This window comes from Podarcis gaigeae (genome assembly GCF_964106915.1).
Source record: "Podarcis gaigeae genome assembly, chromosome: 5".
In the NCBI taxonomy this organism is placed as follows: Eukaryota; Metazoa; Chordata; class Lepidosauria; order Squamata; family Lacertidae; genus Podarcis; species Podarcis gaigeae.
In genome coordinates, this window is record NC_139681.1 from 27228987 (window position 1) to 27254952 (window position 25966).

Here is a 25966-nt window from a genome sequence, read left to right on the forward strand (position 1 = left end):
AACTATGCACACTGCTTTAGCATAATAGCAGATAATGCTGCTCTGCCTTATTGTAATTCCAGTTTCATCAGAAAGCAATTGCTGTATTAGAAGGATTCCTAGCCAAATACTTTGCATTGCCCAAAGTCAACCGTTCAGTTGATTTTATTGGGGTGACTAATGCAAGATAGGAAAGCAGGATTTCAACTAGAGAGCATAAAAAAGGAAGGCTCATATATTTAACATGGCAGCCTAGGCACCAACAGAACTTTAAAAATTTATTTAGTTTGTATGGGGGAATGCTTGAAGAGATGGGTATTTTTCATATTTCAATACAAATCTAATTTAGACCTACCTGACTAATGCATGGATTTGTACGTACCGGTAGTTATCCATAGATTTTGTGCATTTGCCAAATGCTCCAGCACTGCACTTGGCTCAAAGACAATATAAAATGCATTTAGAAATTCCTGTTCTGAGAGACAATATGCTGTATTTAAATGGGCTGTTTTTTCATCCACCCCTAACAATAAACGTTTTAAATCATTGTACAGTGCCTGGTTGTGTTAGGCACTTGAGATTAGAATGATCATTGTTGCTATTGCTGTTTCTGCACGCACCTGATCTCCCCATTTTGTCTGCCCAATTAGGATGTACCCACGAAACTAGTGGCAAAGGCTGTTCCCCTGCCCATGACTGTCCGTGGACATTGGTTCCTGAGTCCAAGAACTGAGTACACCGTTGCCGTGCAGACTGCATCAAAGCAAGTTGATGGTGATTACATGGTTTCAGAATGGAGCGAAATCATAGAATTTTGTACAGGAGGTGAGCTCTTTGCTATGAAGATCCAGCTCATGGGGGTCATGGGCTTAAGTAATGTATGTCCATTTATTTCACTGGGTTTGCTCTGAGGATGGCTTAGTTGCATATCACCCATAGAAAAAGAAGCATCTTCAAGATGTGTGACTTAACTCATTTCTGTTTACAACAGATAACTGTTTTACAGACTTGCTATTAATTGAGTGATTCTTTTTCACAATGCACACATCCTTCCAGGCTATTTTGCTTTTGGCAATTCCCTTCTGTGTGAAGGCACCAACGTTATCCTTTCATGGGCCTACCCCGATTGCTGTAATATTAATCATATATTTCCTCCTCCTGCTGCTGTGAGCAGAAATAACGTCACATTGTTATTTCTGCTTTTCACTTGGAACTAAAACACTTTGAAAGCTCAGAGGTTAGTGTGCTTTGTGTTAATTAGTGGGTTTGGGAGGGAGCTCTTAATAGCATGTTAGTCTGGAGCTAATCCCTTTTGGGTGGGATTCACCTTATGAGCCCCGTTGCCAGAAGCCCTGTGCAAGGACTTCTACGTGAGCAATGGTGCTTCTCCCCATCTCCTTTTCTTTGCACCTCTGTGCACCCCAAAATTGTCCCTGGGGGGTTGGGAGAAGCCCCAAGAGAGCCCTCAGCAGGAGGAGAGGGGGGAATCGTCCCATCTGCCAAGCTGAATGAAGTATTTGCACCAATGGAACATTCGTAACAGTGTGATGTTGAAGTCCACCCTGTGTTTTTAGGTAGAAAAAAAAAGTATGCTCAGACCCTGAAATCAGCATCTGACACCCTTCATGTGCCTCCTCAAGAATTCTAGAGGGTGGCAACCTGAGAATGGGCCTTCTCTGCGGTGGGTCCCCATCTGTGGAATGCTCTCCCCAGGGATGTTTGCCTGGTGCCTTGATTATACACCTTTAGGTGCCAGGCAAAAACATTCTTCAACCAAGCCTTTGGATAATTAACATCCTATGTGTTTGTCGGAGGAGGAAGCCGGAGTTATTGGTTTGGTCTTGTTCTTGTTTTTATTATGCTGTGTGTGTGTGATTTTTATCTTGTGAACTGCCCTGAAATCTACAGATGAGGGATGGAATAGAAATTGAAAAATTGAAAAACGTGAAAAATGTGTGAGTGGCTCTCTGAACACATTCTTTCTCCCAAATAAATTCTGGGCACTGCAGTTCATTAAGGGCTTCTGGGAATTGTAGCTACATTGCCCAGGTTCTTTGAGCGAAAGAATCGTGTTTCGAATGTTCTCTAAGGGTAGAATGAGAGCTGGAGAACTTCCAACGTGATCGTCGCTCCAGGGTCCCCACTGACCTCTGTCTCACCCCAGAGCGTAAAGCATCACCATGTGGACTTTGGAAAACATTGTGTGTTGCTTCCCACTAGCAGACTGTTTTTTATTCACAGATTATTCAAAGGTCCACTTAACACAGCTTTTGGAAAAGGCGGAAGTGATTGCAGGGCGCATGCTTAAATTCTCTGTGTTTTATCGGAACCAGCACAAGGAATACTTTGACTACATCAGGTAAGAGAACCAGGACTTGTCAAAGGCAAATATCTCTGCGCGGAGCTGAGGACAAGGTTTTCTCCACTGTGTACGTAACAAGAAAGCTGCCTATGTGTAAGCTTCTTTATTGATCAGCATTGGCTACCAATACACGTTATACATGGTGAAGTTAGTAGCCAGGTACTTGTTTGTATAATCTGTGCCACCTCTGAGAGCTTCAGGTGGGTGACAGCTTTATAAAATAACATGCATACAACAAGACTTTTAAAAACTCCAGATACAGTCATTTATTCATAATTTGCCATTGTTGGGATTCAGTTAGAGTACAAAAGGAGGTATGGGACTTGTAACAAACACTGTGCTGTGCACCTCTCTTTAAAAATATATACATATACTTCTGCAAACTTTGGGACTCATAAGAGAATACAGATACCCCACGTTGCTTCTCAGTGGGGCTGGCATGGCCTGAGTTCCCCGCATTAGAGGGAGCAGTAGAATTCAGCTCAACTGAGAATCCCATATGCAACTGGGCAGCTGTGTATACAATTTCCAGGGCTGGAAGTGCAGATTGTCACCACTGTCATTGGTCACCTATTTGAGAAAGGAGGCAGGATTCAGCTTCTTCCATTTCCTCAGATAATTAGCAAGTAGGTCAGTAAGCCAAACTTTGACTTGCCATCAGGGAGCAAAACGTGTTGTTTCACCCTGCTAAACTCCTGCCCTGCTGTTGCTCCCTTTCCCAAGCCAGGCTGAAGCAAAACAAGTTGAAGTTGTGTTATGTGCTAACCAGCACTCCTAGCTTGTTTGTCTCCAAAACAGACCAGCAGCATACTTTGGCTTCCTTTCACAGTTTGTTTGGAACTAGGGAAAAGGAGGAGTAGGGCACAATTTTAGCAGGCTGCATGAGCACAATTGGTAAACCATAGCTTGCTAACTTACCATGATGTGTGAACCAGACTAATTATTCTGTTCTAATGTACTTGAATCAGTGTAGTATAAACGTTCTGTAAATATATCCAGGCCTGTGGGGGGGGAGGAGGGAATGGTCTACAATTAGCTTAACTGGCCACTGGATGTCACTGTACTGCCGTTCAAGAATAGTTACCTGGCCCTTTTCAATTTCCAGGATGATGGATTTTATTTACTGATGGTGGTTTTGATGTTTAGCTCATCTGCAGCAGCTTAATCTTATTTTGAATACACTTTCTTTTCAGTCTTGTTTTAGGAAAACAGAAAGGTGGCACTTTCAGGAAGATAAACATTTAACATTTGCCTTGTGGCTGCACTAGCATAGAACTGGTGAAGTCAATAACTCTCTGCCCTTGCATGAATAATTCACCGATGTGGCACATTCTGTACGCATCTGTGTAGCTAGTCTTAGGAATTGCCCCACACACAAAAAAAATCTGTGCTGCAGAATCAGGGAGGTGGTTGTTGCTGCTACTGCTGCTGCCTGCAGCAAAATGTTGCAGCATGGAATTCCCACATTCAGTGTTCCAGCCAGCCACACCCTCTTTCTGGATACTCTATTCCAGTTCCAACAGACCCTTAGCATTCTGTTGCCATTAGACTGGGGCAAATCTGTCAATTCTGAGTTCTAATTTTTCCAGACTTGAAATCAGTTCTCCACACTTTGCCCAACAGAAGCAATGTATTGATTGGCCCTATCTGAAAGCAAGTCTCAGAGGTTTTGTACACCAAAAGCACAATTGCTGGTGCCATTTTAAAAAGCTAGAATGTGAGATCTGTGCCTACACACTTATATAGCTTGTTTTCCTGAATGGGAAAGGGGTATATGCTTTTGTGGGTGGCAGAAGGTGTGTAAATACAGTGGTTCACCTTGGCTGCTTGTTTTGATCAAACAAAGGAAAGGTTCCTGATCTGAAACCCTGGAGAGCAACTGCTACCACGCTAGATGGACCAGAGGTCTTGTTTAAAGCCACTTCCTTGACCCAAGGCAGCTTCTTTAAGTTCCTAATGTCTCGCTCACTGATGCCCCTGTAAATATAAACCATTACCCTTCCTTCATTTCTAGAGAGCAGCACGGGAGCGCTCTGCAGCCTTCGGTCAAGGATAACAGCGGGAGCCACGGCTCTCCCATCAGCGGGAAGCTGGAGGGCATCTTCTTCAGCTGCAACACCGAATTCAACACTGGGAAGCCCCCACAGGATTCGCCCTATGGAAGATACAGGTTTGAGATAGCGGCGGAAAAACTTTTCAACCCAAATACTAACTTGTACTTTGGGGACTTCTACTGCATGTACACAGCCTACCACTATGTCATCCTCGTCCTCGCGCCCGCCGGCTCGCCGGGAGACGAGTTCTGTAAGCAGCGCCTCCCTCAGCTGAACTTGCAGGATAACAAATTCCTGACCTGCACTGAAGAAGACGGGGCGATGATCTACCACCACGCGCAGGATGTAATCTTGGAAGTGATTTACACTGACCCTGTGGATCTCTCCCTCGGCACCGTCGCGGAAATCACAGGCCACCAGCTCATGAGCTTGTCGACGGCCAACGCTAAGAAAGATCCCAGCTGCAAGACGTGTAACATCAGTGTTGGACGTTAATTCGGTGGTCCCCCCCCCCAACTCTTCCTTAGGAGCCTTCTCTGTGGCCTATTCCCCATTGCCATCCATTCTCATCAGACGCATGCATAATGCTGCTCTTCCCAAGAGCAAACACCAGTGATCAAATTCCTCAATAGTCTTCTTCAAGCAGAGCTTTAACAATGCAGCTGGCACAGAGCAGCAGCTCCACCACCACCACCATGGCACCCTGTGTCCAGATTTCCCCCTCCCCACTGTAATATTTAGAAGGCAGGCACACTCACCCCATGTTGTGTTGTCCTCATGTTTCTGTAGCCTCCTGTCCACATTCAAAAATCGTTGGCTACCGGTGGTGGGCAGCACTTAACATGATGGCAAACTGCAAAGCAGGTAAGTGTGCCCAAACGTCGTCGGGGAAAAGGACCATCCAACCTGGGCATGATGTCATTGGCGGCAGCGCTGTACCCAGTGAAGCATGTAGTTCTGCCCTTAGTATATTCCTTACCTTCTTGGTCCACCAGTGCTTTTCAACTGTTAGGAATCTTGGGTTTTTTCTTTCTAGCAACCATTTATATATATCTAGATGCTGCAATTGGTGTTCCATTTTCTTATTATTTTTCTCTCCTCCTCCTCCTCCTTCATATTGCCAAATGTAACAAATCTATATAAACAAGCTTTAGCGAAATAAAAAAAAAAAACTACTGGCTTCTAAATGGTGTTTTAAATATGTATTCATTTTAATCTACTGAACAACTTAACTGAGATATCTCCAAACAGCATGAAAGGGTGTAATTGCAGCATGATTTAACTCTTGCAGCCTAGAAAAAAAAATGTCAGCACTTCCAATGTGTTGTTTGACAGTGTTATTTATGTTATTTATATTAGCTAACAAGCAGGGAAAAAACCCACCTGTGTTTCAACATAATAAATAGAAAAATATTTTATTTGTACTGTTGTATAAAATATTATACAATCATATAGAATATATAGATACATTTTAATAGCAACTGTATACATATGTCATGAAACCATTTTTCCCTTATCAAAGATGTAGTTTGTAAACTTCAAATTCTTGTGTATCTGTTCCTGTTGCTCTGACATGACTTTTAATTAAAACAGATTTATGAAGGAGACCATTCTGATTCATAAAAGTTATATAAATGATCAAGCCAATTACACTGAAACATTACATCATTCTTTTTTTAAAAAATAAATTTAAAAATTCCACTTAGGTATATAAGCAGTGTGACATGATCCCACAAATGTTTTTTTGTTTTGTTTTTCTCTTTTAAAAACCATGCTTCAACGTTACATACAGCAGAAATAAATAAAAAAACAAGTTTTGTGGCTAAATAGGCTTCATGAAATCAACAGCTTCTTTTATTACTATAGCAAAAAGAGCTGAGGTACAATCTATTGTCTTCAGCTCTGTTCGCAAGGAGGGGGTTCCCCTAGAGGCATTGATGGAGGCCTCCCTGCTGGCCCTCCCAGGCCAAGCGGCACATAACCTTAACTGCACAGTTCTGACTTGGATTGTACCCCAACCCCCGTGCTGGCTATTTGTGAAAATAAAACCCTGCACTCAAGGACAGGACCACACGGTTAAGGTCAGCCCCACACAAGGGGCACTACACAATGACCTCACATAGTTACCCAGGGATCCCCCACCTTTACAGAAGCAGTGCTGGAAGACTAAGGATTATGCCCCTGGTTTTCTTGTCATTGGTACAAAATGACAAAACAAGAACACTAAAGACAGTACATATATCTCTACCTGGAGCTCTTTCTCGAACTTCTTTGCCACCGAAACCTGCGTTTGCCAGTGAGTGGTGCGAACTCGCCGACTGTCCCTCTCCCATGGAATTCATGTGCCACTCAGGAGTGACCTATTGCAAATTTGCCTCTGTTTATAAAGGCGTCTTCCTTTTTTAACGGCAAGACCGGGGGGTGGGGGTGGGGGAATATATCCACGTTTATAATCTATCACAGTAAACCAGAAAAGAAGCCCAGCCTCCTTCAGTTCATCACCATGACACTTAGATTAAATAATCTGCATACATTGATCTATCCAAAATATCATAATGCAATAAACTATTGTCACTATTTTTAATAAACCATCTTGGCAATCATCACACAGGAAATATTAAGGTCCTACAAAGTGCATGCTTTCAAACAAGCTTTGGTTGTCAGGAAAAAGCAAAACAAATTATAGCACTGGGCTAAGGAAAAGTGCTACAGAAATAAAAATTGGCATGTGCCATTAATAACTTTGCTTCACTTTGCTTTATTTCGGTTTCTATCAACCGGTGTCTTTTAAGCAATTTCTGCTTAAAAGGATGGAGCAGCTTTACATTGCCTGGTCATTTTTTAAATAGCCACTCTTTCCTGTTTAAGTTATTTCTCCCTTATATATGCCATATTTCGTATCCCCACACCCCACCAAATAGCTGAGACTTTTCAAAATTATTATTTTTTACCTCTTTGTTCTGCTTCAGCATTTTCTTAAGCTATTTTACCTCGCTCTATGAGTTAAGGGCTCAAGTGACGAATAACCTTTTCCCGGCTCCAGCGACATCCAACACACACCTGCTTCTAAAGCTTCTGGAAGATCAACAGAACTGCAATCAGAGTAACTTAATAAGGGTTTCGGCATGGAAACAGTCAGTTTTGTATCACAGTCACCAACCCTGCTGATCTTATTACTCCCCATTTGCAACACCGTGAATTCTGGGTGCACTTTGTAAGGGAGATTATCATGACGGATAAAGCTTTCGGAACTGCTAGTCTAGCACTACTGGCCTTGTTCTGGCCAAACCCCGGTAAGCTTCCAAAGAAAACCCAAGCATCCCTCGAATCTATGCGCAATATCACAACTACTGGAGAGCACAGCTGCTGTTTAGGCATCCGGTAGCCACTGTCCTTTGCCTGCAGCGCTCGGGCTCAATAACAGCAGGTGCTGCTGCTGGTGGTGGTGTGGTAGCTTGTGCAGCAGCACTGGCAAAAACGGGAACTCTAGAAAACACTCTGCTAACATTACCCAATGACCTTAATCTATCCCATCTCAAGGACTGCAGTTTAAGTCTGAGTGCCACAAGCTTTAGTTTCTCGGTGCACACTGTAATCAAGGTTCCTCGAGAAAGCAAGAGGCTCTAGGAATGGGATAACGGGGGCGCAAGCAGCAACACTAGGGCCAAATGCAATGGGCAAGACTGCGTGACTTTGCCAAAATGGGTAAACTCCGAAACTTAGAAGTACCTGTAACCAGCTTGGATCATCATAACTGTGTCTTAAGATCCACTCTGATGTTTTGCTTTGGAGTAGTTGAATAATGAGTGAATAAAGGCAACAACAACGAGACACGCTCACGAAAACTTGTAACTATTAAAGAAAAATTAGACTGGCAGGCAATGCACAGAGGAGTCCTGCTCCTGATAGCTATTTTCATGCAGGACCTCCCTGGTGTTTTGCATTCCAGTGCTCATGCCAGAGATGAAGCCTGGAAAAATGAATTGGCCGACTCCTTTGCCATGAGCTAAGGGATAAAAAAGCCACCTGTCATCAGCACAACACTCCACCTCTCTTACTTTTTAAAATTGATGGTTTGTTTGCTTTTAAAATTTCTCTAGGTGTGAATTCTATAGCTCCTGGGAGGCTGTCCCTGGCACCACAGGATTTGTTCCATCTCCTTCTCGTGAGGGTGAGAGAGAGATCTGCCTTGAAAGGTCAGCAGCTGGCAGATCTCCATGATCAGACCTGCAACATCTGAGAAGACAAACAGAGTCCACAGTAGGATGGACAAGGTGCTGGATCTACAGGATCCAATGTCCCCTGAATTTGGGGGAGGCGGACATTCCAGTCCTGAACCTACTGTAACTTTCCTCCCAATGAGCAATGAGAGAGGGAGGTTTTTATTTTTTAAAAAGTCATACAACTGTAGAAAGCCACATGAAACACCATGGTTCAATCCCTGACATCTCTACATAGGGATGGGAGAGAACCATCCCTGAAAAGACACTGCCAGTAAACAATGCTCAGCTAGATGGACTAATGGTCTGACTCTGTACAAGACAAGCACAAGTGGGTAGGGAAAGTGGGCTTCGCCCTGTCTCACAGATGTGCTCTGCCCACCTAAACCCATTTATCTTAACCAAGCATTATTGACAAGAGAGTTGGGTCTGGAAGCCCAGCTGTCTGTCCTTTTATCTTTTTGTTTCAATTGTTCTGCAACCAGTGGTTATAAATGGCCATGAATATAATTATCTAGAAACTGCCGGCTCATAAGGCACAGGTCTAATGATCCAAGTGGACATTGCAAACATCATTGTTTTTGGAATTGTACCTAAAATGGCAAATGGGCATGTGCAATACGGCTGCTGACTCCTTCCCTTCCACCACACACACACACACACACACCAGCGATATTTCATTGCTCTTACAAATCTAGATGGCATCCACCTGGTAAAATACATGCAATTATGCCATCACTCCTATTAGTAAATGGGTGAGAGTGTGTGGGTATCACCTGCACACGAACAGGCTAGGCACCAAAATACATCCAGGGGTAGGCCTGTGGTGGGTCTCTCCAATTGGGGGGGAGCGTGAAGAAAAAAAATTAAGAGTGGCTTTGGGTGAGGGGCAGAAGGAAGGGATAATGTGAGCAGAGGCAGGTGGTGGGTGCGTTTATGGAGAAGGAGGGAGCTCCAAGCCTAATCTGACCCCCCACTTGGAGGATCCTTTAAACTTAGGAATTGTTCCTTCACAGTTTCTGGGAGCATGAGGTGGGGGGTCCTCTCCCTGAGTCTTGGCTTTGGGGCCAATGGGAAGCGGCAAGCTTCACATACACCCTTAGGCCCCCACCCCCAAAGCTGTCTTGAGGGTACAGCTTCCACTGCAGCCCCTCTGCTTGAATGGGGCACCTGCCAATGATAGCAGAGAGGCAGCTATACTTGAAGTCGGCTTCATACAGCCAGAAATAATGACTGGGTAGTGGAAAAAGAGGAGAGGGTCAAATGAGGAACAATAACCCTCCTCCTTCCCCTGTTTTCCTTCTCTCGTTCTGCAACTTTCTACACAGTGCACTTCAAAGAGAAACCTTGTCTTCCCTGGTTAAGCAGGTATTGCATGCCTTATTGGGATTTTCCTCTCACTCAGCCAAAATCAATGAGTGCTATGCAAATTCAGGAAGCTGGGCCCATCGTCCAAAGCCTAAGTTAGGTTCCTGCTAGAGTTAGCTTCCTCCAATAAGCATATTTAGAACCAGAAGACCCTGGTTTTTTTCCCAGAACAATGAAGCTCTGCTAGCTTGCTCTCCCCAGCTTTCCAGCACAGGAAAGGTTGCCTCAGCCTCAGCAAAGCCACTCTTGCCTTGATGTGCCAGCATGGCAGGAACCGCATGGTGATCTGAATACCCCTTGCGTTGTGTGGAGAAGACAGCCTCTTTGACCTTCACAGAGCTGAGGATCCAGAAGGAATAGCTGCCATTCACACGGGCCTCTGCTGGGTGGGGGAAATGGGCAGGCTATGGTATTGCAATGAAAATGGGCAAGCCAAGTTCTTCAGCAAGAAAAGCAGAATTCTACAACCTGTGTACATTACACAAATAGTCATAACTTATCTTGCTGCGCACAACTCTCTTCTTCTTCTGTTTTTAATTTAGTCACGATGAAGGAAAAGCCGTTAAAGGCCCTGAAGTCACACCACTGCAAATCCTATGCTGTTTCCATGCTGCCTCCTGACATTTCACTAAGTGTTGCCCACACACACACACTTTCACAAGCATGCCTTTGCAAACCAAGAGCTAGGAGCCTCCTTCCTATTTTTACCAAAAAAAATAAGGAGATAAAAAGCTGCTACCGTTGTCAGGAAATGGAATTCTATACCCAGTTCCATATGTTATGCGGGGGGGGGGGGTTGCTGCTTGCGTGGAATTACAGCACACACTCACAAACAACAGCTCAGACAAGCTCTGCATATTTCTATTCTGCCACAGGATTCCACCCACCCACAACATCTGGGTGCTGTCTCATGCATCCAACATGGTGCCCTCTATATGTTTTGGACTCCAACTCCCATCAGCCCCAGCCAGCACAGCTAACAGGTGGGAACTGTACTCCAAAACATTTGTAAGATCTGGTGCTGGCTACCCTTGATTCAGACCACATCACCTCCTGTTCCTGCCTCAAACCCATCCCATAATACCCCCATCCCGCCAAATGTGAATCGCTCTCCAAAATTCTGCCTGTCAATTTGGTATCTGAACTAGGTATCTGAGGCTCTTTCTTTGTGCCATAATTCTTCCCATGTTTCCTGCACCTGAAAAGTAGAATTTCTACCTACCCTAAATACAGCCTGAATGATGCAGGAGCCAGTGGAGCTTTCCATGCAGTCCAATCTGTGCACATTCCACAAACATAGGTTGCTGCCTATATCAGAGCCATCCTTCAGTCTACCTTTATCCTGCAGGAGCTATCTTGCCCTGCACTTCCACCCTGGCTCCGCCATTTCAGGCAGGGTGTCATACACATCAAGTGAGAAGTGTCTCTGCCAAACTGGTGGATTTAGATGGTCCTTATCTGTTAAATATTGGAGGGGAAACAAGAGGATCAGGAACTCCCTAAACGCAGGACGGATGAAGACTTGTATCTTGGGTGCCCATTAAATTCTCAAAAATGTCCCCTCCTGCACAGGTATTTGATCTACGGAGAAAGTAAGATTTTTGACTGATGGTTGTGTTTGGGCAAACAGGGTCCTCTAGAGCACACTGAACCAGAAAATACAGCTGCTCACATTCCTGGGGGTTGTTGGTCAAGTTTTTATCTGCAGGAGTGTGCTGGTTTTCCTTCCGTCATTGTCCTCAACCAAGATGGAAAACTACAGTTTCGCTGTGACCTGTACTTTTTTATCTAGCCCAGCAAGCAGAAAAGAGGTTCTTTACTGGTTCATCTCTCCTCCCAAGATTAGGGATGGTTTTCATTCTGGCCCTCCCAGTGAATCCTAGGATACAAAAGCTGTCCAGGCTACACACTGGAATATCACAAATAAAAAAGGCCTATCAGATTGCGGAGGACACTTCATAATGCTGAGTAGGTTTAGGAGAATTGCCTACCTAGAATTGTGTTCCAAGTTTACCTGATGGGCTGCTCAAGAGACTTTGATGTGCCTCTCTATTTCTCTAGTCCTATGCTGCCCAAGTGGGAAGAGACAAAAAAACAACAACACCTGGGTGAGCCTGTTTGGATGATTGCACTGTCCTTCCATACCTTTGAGTGCTGTTGAATTAGCACCATCTGCCTGGAAACACGTCGCAGTGGAGCTTTGAAGGGAAACAGGAAGTCCCGCCAACCGGGCTTCCTGAATGTGCATATATGACTACCTCCTTTTGGCTAAAGCGAGGGGAAACTTGTCCGAGTGAAAAACAGCTCCAGAAACAAGAGGCGACTCACAGGTAAGTGTTAGCCCTCCCATTCAATCACTCCTCCTTCCTGCATTCTCACACCCCTTTCTCTCACTCTCTTGCTCACCTGCAGCGGTAGAACATAAATAAAGTGCATCAGAATTTCAAGGTGTCAAAGCCATTGTGCAGGAAGAGCCAGACCTGTGCAATCCTCTCTCTCTCTCCTTTTCCCAGACCAAGGAGTTTTACTATTGCAAACCACTGGACTTCAGATGGTTTTGGAGACATCGTGCTTGCTGATGAGGACCTCCAGCAGCCTCAGCTTGGCTTTGATGTGCTTGTATTCCAAGTACTCCTCTGCCATGGGAATGCGGTCCTCCTTTTGGGGAGTCCTGTAAAGCGGCAAAATTTGAATGCTGGGGCTTAAAAGGAGCAAGCGTTCGCAGAGCACTTCTGGCTCAAATATGACTTTTGTGTTTGTCTCTTTAATTATAGGTTCCCACATATAACAAGGGGAAAGAAAATATAGTGCAGATATGTTTTTAGGAATTGATATTTAAAAACCCACATTCAGACAGTCCTCTTCCAAAGAAGAGGCAAGTGAATGTTGGAGAGAACTGTATGCAAGGTTAGGTGATGTGCTTGCTTGAGACATTGGGGTTCAGAGACTGTGGGACACCCCTGCACTCACACACATTAATACGTTTGTTAACATGTTGAAGGCCATTGGGTCTGCTCTGTATGTGAGCTATTCTAATATGTGGTCTTTTCAACAAATCATAGGTGCTGTTCTCATCTACAAATGGCCAACAAATACTCCCATGGAATGAGCAGGAGAGTAATCCCCAAAAGTGTACATTGTGGCAAACTTAAAACTGCCAGTATGCTGGTACAACTCAATTAAACCCAACACACATAGACAGACAGACAGACAGACAGAGGTGGCTGCCCAGTATATCTCTGCATAAATGGCTCCTCTGGACTTGTCTCTTTCCAATCATAGGCACATAGGGAGGAAGTTCTCCTGCAGGAAGATACCTCTTATTCTTACACACCTCAATAATAAACTTTTTTTGTGGTGGAGGGCAGAGAGTTGTGAGCATGATGTGTGCCTGCCAATTTCAATTCCTAGGAAAAGAAGGGTACCTTTGCTATGGCAAAATCAGAATTCCTTGGCAAATCTCGGTTTGTGTAGTGAGGAAAATTCTCAGGATTTTAGTACTACAGGGGAAAGGCTCACTCAGAGATCTGTAGACAACTTACTCTTCAGGATCTGTGACTGTCTAGGTCAGCAGCGACATACAGAAGGGGTACAGAGACCAAGCATGAATGTAGTTGCCTTACCTTCCTGTTTGCTTAAAGAACTGATCCTCAAATTCTCGTAACATTTTCCTTAGCCTTTTCTTATCAGCTCTCGTTTCTCGGAGATGTTCCAGCAGTACGGGCCTGCAAAAGGAGAATTGTGTCTGAAAACACTGAAAGTGACAGACAGGTAACAGAGTTGGGATCAGGAATATGCATGCAGCTTCAACAGGTGCTCCTCTTTCAGCCCGTGCCTAGGACAGGATGTTCTCAAACGACATGCATTTTGCTAATTAATTCCAATAGATATTGACAGTTCTGACAAGACACAGAGTGATTTACAGTAATGTTTTACACTAATTATTATTATTATTATTATTATTATTATTATTAGGCAAGTAGGAAAAGTTGTACTACATTAGGCCAATTTCCAGTACGTATTTACTGTTTGTAGCTGTGGGTCATTGTTGATGCCGTAAAAAGACTATTAGCAGAGGCATGAAACAAAAATATATCCTCTGTTACATTAGGCATGTGAACAGATGGCTTAGGATCACTTCAAAGCACAATGCGAAGAGATGACGGGGAGATTTGCACTTTTTGTTCCCCACACTTCTGCATCTTGTCAGAAACCGTATCCCCCCTAAGGAACAACCATGCTATTTTGTTCAGTTTAAGAAACAAAAATCGGTCCTCACATTGTGGCCTCGTGCAAGTTGGACATTGACAGGGCAGGCTGTTTGACTGCTTTCTTTTCATCCAGGGGTGACACAAAGGCAGGCTCATTCTCCTCATCTGAATGACAGAGATGTTGATCAGAAGGCAAATGGAGGGACATGGCAGAGGACAATTCATAGCTGCTCTGGGAGTGATCTTCGTCAGAATCTTCCTCCTCCTGCTTGTAACACAGAACGAGGGTTATCAAATTAATTACCTGCATGCACATCGGTGGAAAGGAAATATAAACTAGATCTGCACCAGAAATAACTACTGAAAAAGTTCCATAGAAAGTGCATGAGAGTAACCATGGTTAAAAAAGAATGCTAAGAAAATGTGACTGACAGAATCTCCTCAGGACATAAGCTACACACTCTTAATCAGGAATTCACATGGTCATTCCCACAAGGGAATTAACTTTGTGTGACACCGCCTCTTAACATGAATGTAAGAAACTGCAATTTTGGGGATCTAGTTTTCCTTCAGAAGCATTTCCATGGAACTAGCCTTGAAGCCCAGTCCTAAACAAGTAAAAATGCTGAGTCCAATGCATTTTATTTCTTGGGAATAATGCTTGTGTTTGCAGCCTTACTCGTGTAAGCAGATTGCCACAGAAAAGAAAGTGAGGCACACCCTTAATGGGGTAGCAACAAACAATTTGGCTTACTTCACTCTCATAAAAGACACCTTCCCAAAGGATGCTCATTGTTTCCCAGTACTGTACAAGCTTTGTTATTATCAAAGTTTGAGCTAGACACAGTGGTTACTTTTTAAAAGAAGACAACCTGAGGACTCAAATCTGCCTGGGATGCAACTTCCCTAATCCAAAAGATGGGGATACCCAGGAATGTGGGAAAGGAAGGGCAGGACACATCAGAATTCCAGTGGGAAACACCGGTGTGAAGACCAGTGTCATGCACCAAGTGTGGAAATAAAGTGTGCGCATATCAGTTGTGTCCCCCAGATGTTGCTCCCAGGGATTTACAGATATATGTATGGACATATTTAACTTCCAAGGGTTATTAGTCTGCTGTAGAAACAGGACTGGATTTAGGTTTGATGAGGCCCTAGGCTACTGAAGGTAATGGAGCCCTTTATATGTCCAGCTGTCCTTTGTCAACAACAAATTGTCGCTGTTTTTCGTGTTGAATATATGCTATATGGTAATTTATGGACCTAATAGGTATCAAAAGCCATTTGTACATAACAAAATATGTATTTTATCAAAGTAATTGCTGAACTGAAATACAATTAATACAGGGTTTTTTCCTTTAATTTTTTTGAGGGCCCCAAGAGAGTGGGGCCCTAAGCTATAGCTTGTTTAGCTTATACGTAAATCCAGCACTGCGTGGAAAACACCAGAGTAACATTGGTTTCCAGCAGTAGTCCTGGATGTGTTGTCAATCTGCAGGGTTAATTAAAACTGTAAAACAGTAAATTTATTTTTTTAAAACAGCAACAACAATCATTATACAGAGAGGCAAGATGGAGCCTAAATAAACACTGTATTGAGCATTCTCAACAGCTGCTACTCCATTCTTGGGAAGGCTATTTTGCAGTTCCCTTGGTTGTACTATTCCCTCAACACATTCCGTGAGAAGGATTCCCTAGTGGGCAAAACGCTTCATATGAATGGAGCCTTTAAAAAGGCAAAAGTTTGGGCAGATTTATTTCCGCAATCTCCTTTGGACTTACAATGGTTGTGATCAAAGTTGGCGTCGACAGAAGCTGCTTGATAATTCTGTATCTATCATAAAGGGGCTTCATCAGACTCCTATCTTGCTTGTTTCCCTGAAAAGAAATAAGAAGCAACACCATATTGACTCTGGTGAAACAAGATGTCTGTATTGTGCTGGGTGCCAAAGAAGAAGCGTTGTTGGTCCTAATCTATACACTGCTTTATGTTTCTTTAGCATAAACAGTAGCAGGAGGGAAGTGTGACTCTGGCTTAAAAAAAACAACCCACAAATGCACTTCGTGCCACTGCTTTTTTTTTGCAATAGGGATTTAAAAACGAGGAAGTAAATTCCTGGTTGGCTAACAATTTCACTGGAGCACCACGTTTGTGTTGAAGTTGGACTCCAGTAGTCCTGCAAAAACAGGTGTCCAGGAGTGCTAGGATCAAAATTGCCACTGTCTCTGTATACTCCTTGTCCCTGACAACTGCATGATCCATTGTCTCAAAATACTGGCACTGTTATGGCGCTGGGTGCTTGGTTTAGTGACTTGCTGTTGACTGTCAGTCAACGTAAGGATTGTCAAGCCGCGGACTGTCCAGATATCTACCAACCTCTCCTTTGACATAATTGAGTCTTAGCACCATGATTAATTTCTGCCTCAAAATAATAGGAAAGAGGGACTCAAGCCAAGACAAAATGAGGTAATTACACTGAAAGAAGTCATACATTTTTGCCTGCTCCTGGTGGCTGAAAGGATTTCGTTTATGTCATGTCCTCAAGATTGTCCATTCTTATGGAAGGCCTAGTGAAAATGCCAAGGCAGTTCTAGAAACCACATTATGGACAGTTACAATGTAAAGCAGTACAAGTAGGTTTGGCTCAAAGGTCATTTTGACAGACGTCCCATTCTGGGAAAGTTTGAAGGCACTGGTAACTGGAGAAGCTTGAGTAATTGAGTATCTGAGAATCCTCATTTGACATGACCTGATCCGAACCTCGCAGACAAAGATGCAGATTGAAACTTAAGTTGTCCACCAGATTTTTAAACCGGATGTTCCAGTGGCTCAAAAACAGTAACAAAACATGTTTAAACATGCATATTTTGAAGAAAAAATACATTTGCAACTAAATGATTTAAACATGTAGCTAAATGCGAATTCGAGTGCAGATTTAAAAAATGAAGAACATCAGAAATGGGTTTGATTAGTGACACAGACCAGAAATAGACTGATTTGCCAATCCACATTTGCAACCTTCAGTTATGGTGTAATCCTCCATTTCCACAATATATAAGATCTATACATTCAGGGCAGCGACTACACAGACACAAAAGCCCAGCGTAATCAAAAACCAAGTGTAGACTTAAAAATCCCTCTACTGCAAACATCCCACCAGTTCAAGCATTGCAGCCAGATGAAACTCTCCCCCCTCTCCCTCCCCAGTGCTGTTCTGGGGGAATCACCCCCCAACACCAACCCCGAGCCAACTGAAGGGGACAGGTGCAATGAGATAGCCCCATTGCCCAGGACTTCCACTAACATGGTGTGTTGGGTGAATCCCACCTTAAGTAAGATATGAACTTTGCTGTAGGATAAATGGAAAACCAAGAAGCAAATCCTTAAGGATATGATGCATGGGGAACCATGCAATAGTCAGGATACTGGAAATGGGGGCTGAGAGGAAGAAAAACTGAGCAGATCTGGAAATGAATGTATGAAGCTCCCTTATACTGAATCCTTATACAGTAATATCCAAGGCCCCAGACAGGACGTTTCCGCAACCTGCAACCAGCAATCTTTGAACTGCAGAGGTCAGGGCCTGGACCTGGGACTTTCTCAGACAAGACATGTGTTCTCTCACTGAGCTATCCTCAAGCAAATCAGCTGAGGGCGGACCAAAGGAGAGGGGGGGGGAGAGAGACTTTCTTTTTAGTCCAATTCAATTGATGTATGAGAAAGCAGGAAGTAAATATTTGCATCATTAGCCTCTTCAACCCTGATGCAGAGGCACATGCACACAAGACCAGTAGCTTTAACTGCATGCAGCGTCATTGCACAACCAGAAAGGAAGCCCCACTGTTCCTCTGCGTGAGGACGAAACCACACCCCCTCTGGCAGGCCACGATTGCCTGCGGCGCAGCCACGCTAAGGCAGGAAAGGGGCCAGCCCCACAGATCCACAAAGGTAAGTGGCTATTTCTGCTGTTAAAGCTGTAATGCATAGCATACATAGCTCCAAAGCCAGCCACAGGAACCAAGTCTACAGTACCTACTGCTCAAGGTGGCAATTCAGCCCCAGGAAATACATGTGCAGAGTGTGTGCGGTTCCTGAGCCATTGAAATATGCAGGTCTACCTTAGCATATGCTGGGAGACACCTAATTTCTCCTGCATGAGCATGCACAGGAAGAAGCTTGCTCTGTCCATCTGTAAAGACACCAGTTTCTTTTGCTTTATTTTACTTTCTCTTTTCCCACGCATAAATCTCCTGTTCTGAAACGCTTTAACTAGAAAACATCTACACAGAATCAGGAAAGTCAGTCCTCCCTTCGCCAGGTTTTAAGTACCCATCAGGTTGCACACATAAAACTAGCAAATCCCTAGACAGAAGATTTCAATCCGTTCTCTCCACTTCCATTTATACATTACGTGTAGGAAAAGCAAGAAGGAACATGAAAAGATGCATTATATTCCACGGTCTAAAAGAAATCCATGCCTCTCCAATTTGGACATGTGCATGGACTTGGCAGGCAGAAGTTGTACCAAAACACAATACACGTGGAATAATGACAGTTTGGCCTCAGCCTGTCCAAGTCTCAGTGAAAGGTGACTTTTAGACGTGACCAATATATGGACAACTGCACACATGCGCACATCGCCAAACCCGGAAACGTCATAAAAGGCATCACTAAAGGGGCAGAAGAGGGGTGGGGCAGGGCAGAAGGGGGTGTTTCAATTGCATGAGTTTTCACACAAGCGTGCAATGACTCGGAATGGAACCCCACGCAAATCAGGGGTTGCCTGTACTTGCAACCGACTTATTCCGTGCAAGGGCGTAGCGTGGGGGGTGCAGGGGGGGCCGGACGCACCGGGCGCAACATCTGGGGGTTAGGGAAATCCATGGGTTAGGGGGCGCACATCCACGGGTTAGGGGGCGCAAATCCATGGGTTAGGGGGCGCAAATTACTTGCCTTGCCCCGGGTGCTGATAACCCACGCTACGCCACTGATTCCGTGTACTCAGCACAGCTTGTAACTGTAACATTAGCCCCAACAAACCTTAGCTAGATTAGGTCCTCTTCTTTCTGTGCTGTATAACCATCTGCAGGTTTCTGAATTATGCACAAAGCCTTGAAGACCCCTTAGAAAGTGGCTATATTTCAAAGTGATAAAGCTTACAGAGTTGTTTTGATGAATCAGTCAAAGGTTCCTCGCTCCCTCCAGCACCAACAAGTGTCATTTGATATCCTATTCTTTGAGTTTTCTCTCTGATTCAGAAAGCACTGTGGGCCTTTCAATCGGTCTTCATGCAGGCATGTACCTAATTAGATTGGGTTAACCTGGAAGGCTCTCTAAAAACAAGCCCCAAAGCTGATGCTCATCAAATTTAATTTAATTATCATCCGAGGGGAAAAAAAATACAAATGCATTTGATTTTCTTTACTATCCATCTCCCATAAATTGTTTCAAGTAATCTCATCTTACAGCCTTATTGTACTTGACTCGTAAACCTGGGTCCCCACTGCAGGGTGGGGACCAAAGGTGGACAAAGTACCCCAGAAGAAGCACAACGTGTTTCCCACCAGAGGTACTATGCTTCCTGACCAGAAGAGATCCTCCATCCTTGCTAAAGTGGAGTAGCTTCAACCTTGTTTGTATGTGCCGCAGGCTGTCTGCACTGAATTTCAGGCAAAGGAGACAAAGTTCTTTCCTGGTATCAGCCTTGGCTCTCGTGCAACATCTTCTCAGGCAGCAGTTTACAGGACTGGGACGAGATGAAAAAACATCCACTCCTCAATCTTATTTTGCAGGTGCCATATGAGTGCACACATTTAACTAATCCTAGACCAGTTACAGCTGCCTGAAAAGTTCTGCAATTTGTTTTAAACTTCTGAGGATTAACGGGGATAAACCAGCTTTCATATATATGCTTCTGACAGAGCTCATGATTTCTTGGTATAATTTTAAGTAGCCGAATTAAATTGTGGCCAGGGAGCAGGACGGGGGGTGGGGGGTGATAAGCAAGCAGAGCAAAAGCCGCTAAGGGTTGTTTTTGGATTTAATTTGTGTACTGATTTATATGGGTGGTTTATAATCTACTCTTCATTAAAATCAATCCCAGAGCAGGGAAATTCATAAAAAATATATGCTACATAATAAAATATAACAATCCGGAAAAAATCAAACCACCACAACAATAAATCAATTTTACATCACAGCACCGCAAGAGTGACAAAGCATCTCCTACAATCACTGTAAGGATGGAAGTGAAATTTGATTCAGTTCTCATTTAAAAGGTGAACCTACCAAATTTGGTAGATTCTGAAACAATACACAATCCAAAACTCATCCACTGCTTGAAACTGACACTTCTCCGAATATTGCAATGCACTTCTTCAGCTTGTCCTCCATGAATGTGTCAAATTCTCTTTTCTAACCATCCAAGTGTCCATCACCACCACTTTTGGGAGAGAATGAATCGCTGTGCATCACAATGACACCTACACTGGACAAAGACTAACTCCATGTAGCTCACCCACTCAGGTCTCAGTAACACATGCCAGGTTGGCCCCCACATCCACAATTAAACTGTGGATGATAGATCCTTTATTTGGGATAGATCTGATGTATAATAACAACAGCCTAGGTTATGTTGGTAAGCAACTGAGCCAGATGAGTCAGGCTGAGATGGAAAAGGTTCACATTGCAGAGAAGTTCTCAAAACTGAATAAGTTAACTTAAAAACAAAGCTGATCTCCACTGGTGCTATGATGCTGCATTCCCTTTCTAGGTCAGATTGCCTATCAGACTACAAATGACAAGAAGAAGAAGAAGAAGAAGAAGAAGAGGAGGAGGAGGAGGAGGAGTTTGGATTTGATATCCCGCTTTATTACTGCCCTAAGGAGTCTCAAAGCAGCTAATAATCTCCTTTCCCTTCCTTCCCCACAACAAACACTCTGCGAGGTGAGTGAGGCTGAGAGACTTCAGAGAAGTGTGACTGGCCCAAGATCACCCAGCAGCTGCATGTGGAGGAGCGGGGACAAGCAGATTAGCCTAAACTGAGGGTCATGTAGTTACTACCTAAAAATCATGATCATTGGATACCACCTTGGACATAAGGCAGGACACAAAAATGTCTTTTTAAAAACCCTTGGGGCTGATTTAAACATGGGAACAGCCGCACAAAGACCACGAAGAAGCATCTTCCTGTGCAAATGCTTTATACAGCTGATGACACATTGATAAGCCTTGAGTCCGGTGCCCTGGAGTTCCTAAGTGGGCCACTGCTTTATGACGGTCTCCACATGGCCATCATCACAATTAAAACAGCCCTCATCCCTTGTTATGAAGACGTTGTGCCCAGTCCAGCAAAAGAGAGATGTCCTTGTCCCACTGATTTCAATGGGACACTATCTCTGGACTGAGGCTGTTATTTTTCCCTGTAACATTTGTCTAAGACATGAGAGCTTATGAACAACACACACAAGGCCTAAAGTCTTAAGACACATGCTTCCTAATTATGTTGTTGACATATAAACGAGGCCCATCATAGTCTTCCCTCCATCAACTGACATCTAGCAGCCATTCCACCAGGCTGTGGCAGAGCAAGAGGTGGGAAGCAGGGACACTCCATCAGTTCGGCTGAGAGACTAGATCCATCAAGATGCCCTCTCTTCTCAATTGTCACCCAACAGCAGCAATCTATCAGGCTGCAGGGGGGAGATGGTGGGCAGGGCTGTTCAGCTGAGAGACCAGCTCCAACTGGCTCCTCCTCTTCTCGAATTGTTTATATTCCTACAGGTGGCCATTACAAGAACTACTCTGTATTCTTAATAATGGATGTCTAAGCTGACTTGTTTTGCTCATCCTTCCTCGTTGCCTTTTCCTTTTGTGTTATGTTCTATACAGGACTGTTTTGTTTTTATCTTGCCTAAGCTGCTGCTCAGGCAGCATCTTTCTGCTGAAGAGTGGTGCAAAAAAAAGTTTTTTAAATACATATATATATAGACAACTCTAAACATTAGTGTTCTATTGCACACCTCTCATTCCTAGTGGAAGTTTCATGAAACATACTGACCAGGAACTGCACCTTTTCTCTGAACAGCCTATCACTTCTTTGTCCATCCAAGACTTCCTAAAGACATTATTTGTAAAGGAGGGACAGTATCTCCCCCTGCAGTTTTCGTATAAATCTACTAAACTGTTTCATTTAACTCTTCTAAACTGTTGGTGGCAAAACGTGGAGCTACACTGAAGGGGTGGGACAGCAATGCATGGAATCTGCTACTGCTTTTTTGGTGGCTCGGCACATGACAAACAGGCCCAACAGTTCAGGAGCTGAACTTGGCTTGAGGCTGCGCAAATAGAAATACCGTAAAAGAGCCGTGTTACCTTAACGTTCTCGGGGATATGGAGCTGCTGCCGCTTCTCGTTCAGTCGTTTCATCACGGCATCCATGGTTTCTTCTACGGAGGGGCTCGGGGGAGCTCCTGCTGTGTCCTGCTTCACAGTCTCTTTGGAGCTCTCCTGATGAAGGTTCCTTTGAGTTGCTTTGAGGGGGCAGCTTTGTTCTTCTGACAGTTTGAGTTTCAGCTCTGGGAGGAAAATTCCCAGGATACGAATGAGCAACCACTTGCAACACATTCCTTCTGCCACCACAAAATGTGCACACACACACACACACACACCATCACCACACTGAGCTGGATTGCTCACATACAACCCTTACAGGTGACCCATAGAGTTAAATGCAATCCCCCATCCATATATAAAGGTAAAGGGACCCCTGACCATTAGGTCCAGTTGTGACCGACTCTGGGGTTGCGGCGCTCATCGGCCGAGGGAGCCGGCGTACAGCTTCCAGGTCATGTGGCCAGCATGACTAAGCCGCTTCTGGCAAACCAGAGCAGCGCATGGAAACGCCGTTTACCTTCCCGCTGGAGCGGTTCCTATTTATCTACTTGCACTTTGACGTGCTTTTGAACTGCTAGGTTGGCAGGAGCTGGGACCGAGCAACGGGAGCTCACCACGTCACAGGGATTCGAACTGCCGACCTTCTGATCAGCAAGTCCTAGGCTCTGTGGTTTAACCCGCAGCGCCACCTGCGTCCCTCCGTCCATATATGGTAGCTCACAAAATGTGTGTTAAAACTCCTGGTTTTAAGAACCTAAAAAGATCCCTGCTGATTCAAATCAAAGTCCAGCATCCTGTTCTCACAATGGCTACCCCTTTGCTTACTGCATTTGGGAACCCTCCTCCTCATTCTGCTTCTGAGTGTGGCCCTGGATCCTTGCTCCCACATCCTGCCCTTGCGACACACCTCTGATGCATCAACATCAGTAGACTAAAACAGACTTAAATCACTCCAGCTTCCCACAGGAAGCTCTGCATCTGAATTCCACCTGCTGTGGCCATTTCTCAACTTTGCACATGCCTTCATAATAATGGTAATACAACGGTACCTCGGGTTAAGTACTTAATTCGTTCCGGAGGTCTGTTTTTAACCTGAAACTGTTCTTAACCTGAAGCACCACTTTAGGTAATGGGGCCTCCTGCTGCTGCCGTGCTGCCGGAGCATGATTTCTGTTCTCATCCTGAAGCAAAGTTCTTAACCCGAGGTACTATTTCTGTGTTAGTGGAGTCTGTAACCTGAAGCGTATGTAACCTGAAGCGTCTGTAACCCGAGGTACCACTGTACGATAATTAGGTTACATCGTACAGGTACCACTGTACGATGATTAGGTAACCCGAGGTACCACTGTACGATGATTAGGTTACATGTCCTGATTTATTCCACTTTGCATTTTGCAAAAAAAACCAAACTCATCTGTCTCATCATGCAGCATAACCCTCATTGTTAATTGAAGAAAAAGTATAAAGTGGACATGATTTCCTTCTGGTTGGGATACAGCTTATAATGGAAGCCTAAGAAACTCACACTCAAGGGAATATCCGACACTCACAACTTAACAGAATGGGGGGAAATTAAGTGTTTTAAGCGGTTTGGTAACACAGGATCAAACACATCACTTAACTATGAGTGTGTAAAAGGTATCAGTGTAATGAAGCTATTAGCTCAGCATTAACTTCATTAGTGTTGCACTCTGTGGCACTGAGGGAGATCAATGACGCTGCTATTTAAAATTACAGGAAAAGGGGTGGAATCTAGCAAGCCTGATTTCCATTCAAGCCCCATTCATTTCATTGAGGCTTCCACAGGAACAGCTCCTGGCAGACTGCACTTTACAGGGCAAATCTACACTGCCAGCTTACAGAAGCTTACCCCAACTTCCTTCTCCCTAGAGAAAAATGAGGACTAGGGTAGTGGGGTTGGGGTATTGCTACAGTTCCTAGGATGCTTTCAGGGAGGTGATGGCTGTTAAGGCTTGGGTAAAACCAGTTTTGTGTATTCTATAGCAGTCCTGTGCACCTCTCCCAGATGTTGCAGGACTACAACTCCCATCATCCCTGAACTTTGTCCATGCTGGTGGGGGATTATGGGAACTAAAGTCCAACAACTGTCCACTCCTGCTCTTAGGAAATTACCATATTTTTTGCACCATAACACTCACTTTTTTCCTCCTAAAAAGTAAGGGGAAGTGTCTGTGCGTGTTATGGAGGGAATGCCTATGGGTGGCATGCCTACGGATTTTCCTCCTCTAAAAACTGTGTGTGTGTTATGGTCGGGTGTGTGTTATAGAGCGAAAAAGACGGGTAGTTGCTTTTCTGGTAAGGTTCAAGACAATATTAAATATCGGACTTTCAGCATCTAGCTGAATTTGACCCTCCTTCAAGCACTAGTGAGAAATGACTCCGAGTGCTAAAATAATAAAATAATAACAATAATAATAACAATAATAATTTATTTATACCCCGCCCATCTGGCTGAGTCTCCCCAGCCACTCTGGGCAGCTCCCAATCAGATGTTAAAAACAGTAACAGCATTAAATATTAAAAACTTCCCTAAACTTCCCTAAGAAGCATTTTTCCCCATGTGTCTTCCACCAGATTTATTGGTGAAAGAGAAATGACCTATCCTACAGACTGCAGCTGATAGTTGTGTGTACCTTTAAGCTGTTTCCGACTTTTGGCCAAGTCGTTCATCCATTTCATTACTTCGGGATTCGATATTTTGTCAGCGTGAGAAGGCTGGACAAGAAAGAACAAGGGGGAAACCAGGTGGTTAGACTGTGGCTGTTGTTATTCATACAGCTCTCATTATTAATGGGCAAAGTTGCCCACATACATTCTGCATTTATTAATCCAGAATATATAATGTTCCAGCTGACATCTGGATTGTGGTCCAGGCTGGGTCAAAAGTAACTTGACTGCCAAACTCTGTTATACACTGATGGCATCCAAACCCCACTAGAGTCTAAATGGCAAAAATGGCTTACCTGCTCTTTCACCAGCCTCTATAATAAGACTGCACATTGCTGCTCCCTAACCTTGCTGGTGCCCAGGCAGCGGCGTAGCGTGGGTTGTCAGCACCCGGGGCAAGGCAAGTCATTTGTGCCCCCTAACCCGTGGATTTGCACCCCCTAACCCTAACCCCCAGATGTTGCGCCCGGTGCAGCCAGCCCCCCCTGCACCCCCCCACGCTACGCCACTGTGCCCAGGTGACTACTGGCTCTTTTTGCTTAACGTGGCAAGTGTAGCTGATAACCAGCACCTGAGTATTTGTGACATCATTGCTTAACTAGCCCAGACCTTTATGAGGTCACTTGTAGTTATGAGGTCACTTGCAGCCATCAACACTAGTGACTACCATGTCTCTCACCAACATAAAT

General features: G+C 44.2%; 2 protein-coding genes and 1 long non-coding RNA gene across 18 annotated transcripts in view; 1 reads left to right on the forward strand and 2 right to left on the reverse strand.

The window, feature by feature from the left end:
- PHYHIPL (phytanoyl-CoA 2-hydroxylase interacting protein like) overlaps positions 1–6002 on the forward strand; it is a 77483-nt gene extending 71481 nt beyond the window's left edge. For all 3 annotated transcript variants that reach the window (XM_083740496.1, XM_083740498.1, XM_083740497.1), the window contains 3 exons: positions 630–804; positions 2221–2338; positions 4356–6002. In XM_083740496.1, coding sequence (XP_083596622.1) covers positions 630–804; positions 2221–2338; positions 4356–4890 — 828 coding nt within the window. In that variant the 3' untranslated portion in view covers positions 4891–6002. The remainder of the gene's footprint in view (positions 1–629; positions 805–2220; positions 2339–4355) is intronic.
- On the reverse strand, positions 2583–4332 carry LOC310845478. The gene is made up of 2 exons (XR_014564788.1): positions 3260–4332; positions 2583–2911 (listed from the first exon to the last, which is right to left on the reverse strand). It is a non-coding gene; the product is annotated as an uncharacterized lncRNA (long non-coding RNA).
- The window catches only part of FAM13C (family with sequence similarity 13 member C), a gene marked incomplete at its 3' end in the record, with an annotated part of 76577 nt that continues 56104 nt past the window's right edge, over positions 5494–25966 (reverse strand). For 6 of the 14 annotated variants that reach the window (XM_083740420.1, XM_083740421.1, XM_083740426.1 and 3 more), the window contains 6 exons: positions 25244–25325; positions 22569–22771; positions 15977–16072; positions 14263–14462; positions 13607–13708; positions 5494–12654 (listed from right to left, as the gene is read on the reverse strand). In XM_083740420.1, the coding sequence (XP_083596546.1) occupies positions 12531–12654; positions 13607–13708; positions 14263–14462; positions 15977–16072; positions 22569–22771; positions 25244–25325 (807 nt within the window). Of the gene's footprint in view, positions 12655–13602; positions 13709–14262; positions 14463–15976; positions 16073–22568; positions 22772–25243; positions 25326–25966 lie in introns of those variants that run through there. The other 8 variants (XM_083740422.1, XM_083740418.1, XM_083740423.1 and 5 more) reach the window with 6 other exon arrangements.